The sequence below is a fragment of the Arachis stenosperma genome, chromosome 9 (genome assembly GCF_014773155.1).
Source record: "Arachis stenosperma cultivar V10309 chromosome 9, arast.V10309.gnm1.PFL2, whole genome shotgun sequence".
Taxonomy (NCBI): domain Eukaryota; kingdom Viridiplantae; phylum Streptophyta; class Magnoliopsida; order Fabales; family Fabaceae; genus Arachis; species Arachis stenosperma.
In genome coordinates this window covers 63,443,903-63,452,285 of record NC_080385.1, presented here as the reverse complement: position 1 = coordinate 63,452,285, position 8,383 = coordinate 63,443,903, and the positions used below count along the sequence as shown (strand labels likewise).

Sequence of the window (8,383 nt, the reverse complement as noted above, 5' to 3'; positions counted from 1 at the left end):
CGAATACCTGTCCAGAAAATAGTAGTACTCATGTCCTGCCAATCTTTCAAGCATTTGGTCCATGAAGGGCAGGGGAAAGTGATCCTTTCGAGTGGCTTCCTTAAGTTTCTGGTAGTCAATGCACATATGCCATCCGGTTACCGTTCTTGTGGGTATTAGTTCATTCTTCTCATTTGCCACAACAGTGATCCCTCCGTTCTTAGGAACTACTTGCACTGGGCTTACCCAAAGGCTGTCTGAATTGGGGTAGATCACCCCTGCTTGCCACAACTTCAACACTTCTTTCTGAACCACTTCATTCATATTTGGGTTCAGCCTTCTTTGTTGCTGTCTTGAGGGTTTGGCATCCTCTTCAAGTAAGATTTTATGCATGCACATTGAAGGGCTGATGCCCTTTAAATCTGAAAGTGTCCAGCCTATGGCATCTTTGTGTTGTCTCAGCACTTGGATAAGTTCCTCTTCTTGTTCCTTACTCAGGCATGAATTTATGATTACCGGGTATGTGTTGTTAGCACCCAGATATGCATACTTCAAGCTGGGTGGTAACGCTTTCAGCTCTAGCTTTGGTGACTCTGCATCTTTGTTGTCTGTGGTAGTTGGCATGATTAAGTTCTTCATGGTTGCTTGTGGTAATTTTCCATCTGATGCTTGCTCTAACTCAATATTTTATTCGCATTGTTCTTCTCCCATAACTTCTTGAACTATCTGCTCTATGGTGTCTACCAGCATGCATTCTCCTATAGGTTCCTTGGGGTAACTAATTGCTTTGAAGATGTTGAAGACCATTTTTTCTTCATGCAATCTCAAGACTAATTCCCCTTTCTACACATCAATGATGGCTCCAGCAGTAGCTAGAAATGGTCTTCCTAGGATAATTGATGTGTTGGCCTCTTCTTCCATGTCCAGCACAACAAAATCAGCAGGGAAAATGAACTCTCTAACTTTCACTACCAAGTCTTCCACCACCCCATGTGGAAACTTAAATATTCTGTCAGCCAATTGGAGTGCTATTCTTGTTGGCTTGGCTTCCTCAATCTTCATCCTTCTCATCATAGTTAGAGACATAAGATTTATGTTAGCTCCCAAATCACACAAAGCTTTTTCAATAGTGATGTCCCCTATGATGCAGTGGATCTGAAAACTCCCTGAGTCTTTCAGCTTTTGAGGCAACTTCTTCTGTATGATGGCGCTGAATTCTTCAGTCAACACTATGATTTCTTTTGCCTCCCAGTTCCTCTTTTTGGTTATGAGCTCCTTCAAGAACTTGGCATAAAGTGGCATTTGTTCTAATGCCTCAGCAAATGGTATGTTGATTTGGAGCCTCTTGAAGATCTCTAGGAACTTAGAGAACTGGCCATCCTTCCCATCTTTTCTCAATCTTTGTGGGTATGGTGCCTTTGGCACATAGGGATTCAAAATTGGTTTTGGTGGAGGTAAAACTGTGGTCTCCCCTTCATCCTCGTTTCCATGTTTTGGTGCAACCTCTTCATGATTATCTTTGCTTGGGGCTCCTTCCTCTACAACTTTCCCACTTCTTAGAGTTATGACCTTGCATTCCCCTCTTAGGTTTGCCATGGTATTGCTGGGAAATGTGTGAGTGAAAAGTGGGATTTGCTTGGATAAAACTCCCACTTGTGCTTCCAACTTTGAGATTTCTGCACCTTAATTTTTCAGATTTGACCTGTATTCCTCTTAATTAGCGTCTATCTTTCTGTCAGTTTGAGCTTGTTGGTGGACGAAATTGTGATCCATGCTCTTTGTACTTGTGTGAAATTTAATAATTGGCTCTTATTTGAATTCACAACTCCGTTCAACTAACCAGTAAGTGTACTGGGTCGTCCAAGTAATAAACCTTACGCAAGTAAGGGTCGATCCCACAGAGATTGTTGGTATGAAGCAAGCTATGGTCACCTTGTAAATCTCAGTTAGGCAGATTAAATTGGTTTATGGATTTTCGAATATTAATAATAAAAAGAAAATAAAAGGGATAGAAATACTTATGTAAATTAATAGTGGGAATTTCAGATAAGTGTATGGAGATGCTGTGGTCCTCTTGAATCTCTACTTTCCTATTACATTCGTCCAATCCTTCTTACTCCTTTCCATGGCAAGCTGTATGTAGGGCATCACCGTTGTCAATTGCTACATCCCATCCTCTCAGTGAAAATGGTCCTATGCTCTGTCACAGCACGGCTAATCATCTGTCGGTTCTCAATCAGGTTGGAATAGAATCCCTTGATTCTTTTGCGTTTGTCATCACGCCCAGCCTTCAGGAGTTTGAAGCTCGTCACAGTCATTCAATCCCAGAATCCTACTCGGAATACCATAGACAAGGTTTAGACTTTCGGATCCTCATGAATACCGCCATCTATCTAACTTATACCACTAAGATTCTATTGGGGAATCTAAGAGATATGCGCCCGGCCTAGAGTAGAACGGAAGTGGTTGTCAATCACGCGCGTTCATAGGTGAGAATGATGATGAGTGTCACAGATCATCACATTCATCAAGTTGAAGTGCAGTGTATATCTTGGAATAAGAATAAAAGAGAACTGAATAGAAAATAATAGTGATTGTATTGAAACTTTAGGTACAATAGAGCTCCACACCCTTAATCTATCGTGTGCAGAAACTCCACCGTTGAAAATACATAAGTGAAAGGTTCAGGCATGGCCGAATGGCCAGCCCCCTGAGTGCTCAAGAGACCGAATAATCAAAGGCCAAACAGTCAAAAGATTAAACTGTCAAAAGATGTCTAATACAATAGTTAAATGTCCTATATATACTAGATTAGCTACTAGGGTTTACATGAGTAAGTAATTGATGCATAAATCCACTTCCGGGGCCCACTTGGTGTATGCTTGGGCTGAGCTTGATCTATCCACGAGCTGAGGCTTTTATTGGAGTTGAACTCCAAGTTATGACGTGTTTTGGGCGTTCAACTCTAGATCATGACGTTTTTCTGGCGTTTAACTCCAGACAGCAACATGTACTTGGCATTCAACGCCAAGTTACGTCGTCCATTCCCTAATAAAGTATGGACTATTATATATTGCTGGAAAGCTCTGGATGTCTACTTTCCAACGCCGTTGAGAGCGCGCCATTTGGAGTTCTGTAGCTCCAGAAAATTCATTTTGAGTACAGGGAGGTCAGATTCCAACAGCATCAGCAGTCCTTTTGTCAGCCTTTTTCAGAGTTTTGCTCAAGTCACTCAATTTCAGCCAGAAATTACCTGAAATCACAAAAAAACCACACAAACTCATAGTAAAGTCCAGAAATGTGAATTTAACATAAAAACTAAATCTGGGATGATAGTTGTGCTATTGCAGACTCCATCCTCTCAAAGTTGCTCTTGATTTTGCATGGTTGCATAGTTGAGGATGGTGCATCTTAATTGAGATTATTGTGCATGGGTAGGTTGTTATGGTATGATGTGTTTTGTGAGTTATGGTAGGGTCTAGGGTTCCCTTTTTAATGGTTGGGGTTGTGGTTTTGTTGATTTGATGGATAAGGCTTGCTGTGGTCTTAGTTGTGGTTTTGTTGATTTCCCCACCCAAAGTTTGGGTGGTTCTTCCAACCTGGGTTGTACATAATTAATTAACTTGTTCTGGATGAATTGTGTACATAATTAACTTGTTCCCATTCATCTTTAGATTCTGATGCATTTCTTTCTTATTGAGGAGTTTGGTCTTGAATGACTGAGGCTTGGTTGGCCTCCAATCTCTTGGTTAAGGCTGCTATTTGTGATGCAATTGCCTTGTTCTGAGCTAACAAAGCATCTACAGAGTTGAGTTCCAGTACTTCCTTCTTCTAAGTACTTTCTGAGGCATAGAAATGCTCATTTTTAGCTACAGTCTTAATGACATCTATGGCCTCTTCAATGGTTTTCTTTTTGTTGAGTGATCCTCCTGAAGAGTGATCTACTGCCTTCTTTGCTTCATAGGATAGTCCCTCATAAAAGCTATGTAGTTGTACCCATTCATTGAACATTTCTGGTGGATATCTTCTTGTCAGATCTTTGAATATCTCCCAGGCCTCATAGAGTGTTTCTCCATCTTGTTGTCTGAAAGTTTGTACCTCAACTCTCAGCATATTGATTCTTTGTGGGGGGTAAAATCTTGCAAGGAATCTATTCACGACCTCCTCCCATGTAGTTAGGCTATCCTTGGGGAATGATTCCAACCACTTTGCTGCCTTACCTCTGAGTGAAAAAGGGAACAAGAGTAGTTTGTAGATGTCGGGGTGTACCCCGTTGGACTTTACAGTATCACATATCCTCAAGAATGTGCTGAGATGTTGATTAGGATCTTCTTGGGCACTTCCTCCATATGAGCAATTATTCTGAAAAAGTGTGATGAGCTGAGGCTTCAGCTCAAAGTTATTGGCATGAATTGTTGGCTTTAGGATGCTGCTGCCACAATTCCTGGATTTAGGTTGATGTAGGAGCCTAAGACTCTCCTTTCTTGCCCATCATGATTGACTGGGCCTCCTCTGGCATGGTTATGAACTTCTTCCTCATGGTGATTCTCCATATTCTCCTCCATGTTTGTTTCAAAATACTCTTCCTCTTCCTCAGCACCAACGACTCTCTTTCCTCTTGCTTCCCTCCTTAATCTAAAGAAGGTTCTCTCAGGTTCAGAATCAAATGAAGTTGAAGCTCCGCTTCTCCTACCTGTCATACAACCAATCAAGACAAAAAGCAAGAAAGAAAGTGGGTGAATAAATTACTTTGTTAGAGTGGTTGTTAGTGTGAGTGGTGCAAATGATCAAACAGTTAGAAGGATGGAAATGTGGATAATCAAAGAAGAAAGAAATAGAGCTTAAAATAAAATAAAAAAAATGCTAAATAAAAGAAATTAAAATAACAAGGAAATTAAATTGCTTAATCTATCTCTCCAATCAATTTAATCACTGTCAAATTTAAGCCAATCCCCGGCAACGGCGCCATAAAACTTGATGATTTCGATTCACTACCCCTTTTCAAAAATTTAGTGAACGAGTTCTTTTGGCAAGCGCACCAAAATTATCGCTAAGTAATAACCCACAGAGGAGTGGGATCGTATCCACAGAGATTGGCAAATCCAAGCAGTTTTAATTGATTGATGAATTAGTCAAGCAGATCAATAAGATTGTGAAGTGTAGAATTGTAAATGGCATAAATGTAAATGACTAGAATATAAAGAAAAACAATAATGTGCAGAATTAGAAATTGCAGAATGTAAAGTGCAGAATCATAAATGAGTTGAATGTAAATGGGAATGGGGAATTGCAGAATGTAAAATTAAGCTATAAAGAAATGGATAGATAAGAATGGGGAAATTCATTGAGATTGGGAGATGTTGTCTCTTTGGATCAAGTCTAGCTTAGATCTTCTTCAATCATGCAACTCATTGACCTCTTGGCAATCATGATTGATTGAGCCCCAATCCCTTGGTGACTCAATCTCTCAGATCTTGATCAATAGCTAATTCCTTGGTCTAATTACTCATGAAGAGAGATATGCTTGGTCCCTGATTATACCACACACACTTGTAGGTCCAGGTAGAGGGATTATATGTCACGTATCCCATTACCAAAACCCAGAATCTACTCAAATATGAGAAGGGATTTCAAGCATGGTTTCATGTTTCCTTTCCCAAGGTTCCCATGAAACCCAATTACATTCAATCTCTTTCCCAAGATGATTGAATACTAAGCATTAAGAACGAAATTCCTCCTAGCAAATCAAGAAAAGATGAAGAGAAGAAGAATTTCACTATTATCAATCCATCAAGTACAACAGAGCTCCCTCTCTCAATGAGAGGGAAGTTAGCTACTCATAGCTTAGAAAGTACTCAAAAGTGGAATGTAAAAGTGGATCTAGAACTAACTGCTTAACCCCTCTTCAATACTCTTTGGGGGTATTTATACTACTCCTAGTGAAAATAAAGAAATTACAAAAGTGAAAAAGGGAAAATTACATTTTGGAGGGAAAGAAAGCACTCAATAAATGTGACTCCTTAGCTGGCGTGTGGCTGGCGCTCCATCAGCGTGTCACGTGCCCTTCAAAATGGCTTGGCGTGCCACACTCAATCCTTCAAGTGGCACGCTCGTCCCTTGTCAACCCTGGCGTGCCATGCCTTCGAACTCAAGTGGCACCCCATAGTGACATTCTTGTATTGGCGTGCTATGCCTTCGAGCTCAAGTAGCACGTCATAGTGACATTCTTGTATTGGCGTGCCACGCCCTTTGATTTTTCCACTTCGTTTGCCTCTGGAAACTTGAACTAGCGTGGCACACCCAGGATCTGGCGTGCCACGCCTTTGTTGTGTGCTTGGCTAAGCTCTCTGGAAAGTTACACTAGCGTGGCACGCCCAGGGTTTGGCGTGCCACGCCCCTTTGTGAGTGAGTGGTTTCTCTGTTTGGCGTGCCACACCACGAACTCAAGTGGCACGCCCTAATGATGCTTTGGCCTCTGAATGACACTGGCATGCTACGCCTGGTTGCTCAAGTGGCACGCCTAAGTGAAGAATAGTGATTGGTGTGCCACGCCTTCGATACCAAGTGGCACGCCCCATGTAATTGGCCTCTTCCACCCTCTCTGGAAACTTATACCAGCGTGCCACGCCCATGATCTTGTCTCGCTCAGTAAGTGGCGTGCCACGCCTTGGCCTTTAAGTGGCACGCCAAAGTGACTTTTTGGAACTGGCGTGCCACGCCTTCAACACCAAGTGGCACGCCCAGTCCTCATTTGCCTTCAGCCCCTTCTCTGGATCATTGTACCAGCGTGCCACGCCATGTTGCTCAAGTGACACGCCCATGTATTTGTGCATTCTTCAAGCTTGGCGTGCCACACCTGGGTCTTCAAGTGGCACGCCAAAGTGACTTTTGGTGCTGGCGTGCCACGCTTTCGACACCAAGTGGCACGCCCAAGTGAGGTTGGGGGTCAGGCGTGCCACGCCCAACCTGGCGTGCCACGCCCCTTTTGTGTCCTCCGTTTTGCTCTCTGATATTTTGTATTAGTGTGCCACGCCTAGTCCCTGGCGTGCCACGCACACATGCATGCTTGAATTTCCCTTCTGGAATTTAGTACTGGCGTGCCACGCTTAGCTTCTGGCATGCCACGCCAGTGCATTTTTGTGGCATTTGCCCCCAAGTGACACGCCAGTCTCACATGCCCAACTTCTTATTTGTCTTCTTCCCATTTTTGACACCTTTTTCACCTGTAATTCAGCACAACTCATCTCAAAGTAGTGTACCATAATATTCATCAAATAATGCATGAGTTGTACTGATCAAATGAGATTTGTGCTCTTTTATGGTCTTCTTTATGCAAGAAAGAAGGGTAGATGATGTAAGTCATCACCGACCTATTAAGGCATTATAGGCTGAGCTTACGTCGACCACAATGTAGTCTATTTTGAGCGTTCTTGACTGGTTTCCTTTTCCAAAGGTCGTGTGTAGTGAGACATATCCATGTGGTTGAACTGGTGTGTCTCCCAGTCCGAATAGGCTGTTCGGATATGCTCTAAGTTCTTTTTCTTCTAGGCCGAGTTTGTCGAAGGCAGTTTTGAATAATATGTCAGCGGAGCTTCCTTGGTCTATCAGTGTGTGGTGGAAATTTGTGTTTGCCAATACAATAGTGATGACCATAGGATTGTCGTGTCCTTGGATGATGCCAGATGTATCCTCTTTGGTAAAGGTAATTGTGGGGATGTCGGGTGTTTTCTCTCTTCCCTCAACATGATATACTTCTTTGAGATATCTTTTGCGAGATGATTTGGAGATTTCGCCTCCCGCAAATCCTCTGTGTATCATGTGGACGTGTCTCTCAGGTGTACGAAGTGGTCATTCTGCTTCTCCGACATCTTCATCCCTTCTTCTTTTTTGGGATCGTCTGCTCGGCTTACCAAATACCGATCTAACTTACCTTCTCTTACCAGTTTTTCTATGATATTTTTTAAGTCGAAACATTTGTTGGTGGAATGTCTGTAGATTCAATGATATTCACAATATTCTGCCCGGTTTTCTCCTCCTTTTTTGCTTTTGAGTGGTCGAGCTGGGGGTATCTTTTCAGTATGGCATACTTCTCTGTAGACATCCACAAGGGATACCCGAAGAGGGGTATAATTGTGGTATTTTTTTATTTTTTCCCCATGTCGATCTTTTTTCTTGGATTCTTTGTCCTTATCATGGGAGGTGTAGGAGAATCCGGATTTTGAGGTCTCTCCTAGTCGAGCGTTTTCTTCCATGTTGATATACTTCTCGGCTCATTCTTGTACCTCATTTAGAGATGTGGGATACTTCTTCAATATGGATTGGCTAAAAGACCCTTCTCGTAGGCCATTGATGAGGCCCATGATGGCCGCTTCTGTGGGTAGACTTTGTATGTCTAAACATGCCT

General features: G+C 42.3%; 1 protein-coding gene across 1 annotated transcript; it reads right to left on the bottom strand.

The window, feature by feature from the left end:
- Positions 1 to 822: 822 nt before the first annotated feature.
- LOC130949564 (uncharacterized) lies at positions 823 to 1,575 on the bottom strand. The gene is made up of 2 exons (XM_057878246.1): positions 1,396 to 1,575; positions 823 to 1,263 (listed from the first exon to the last, which is right to left on the bottom strand). The coding sequence occupies exons 1-2, from the start codon at positions 1,573 to 1,575 to the stop codon at positions 823 to 825; spliced, it is 621 nt and encodes a 206-aa protein (XP_057734229.1).
- Positions 1,576 to 8,383: the final 6,808 nt, after the last annotated feature.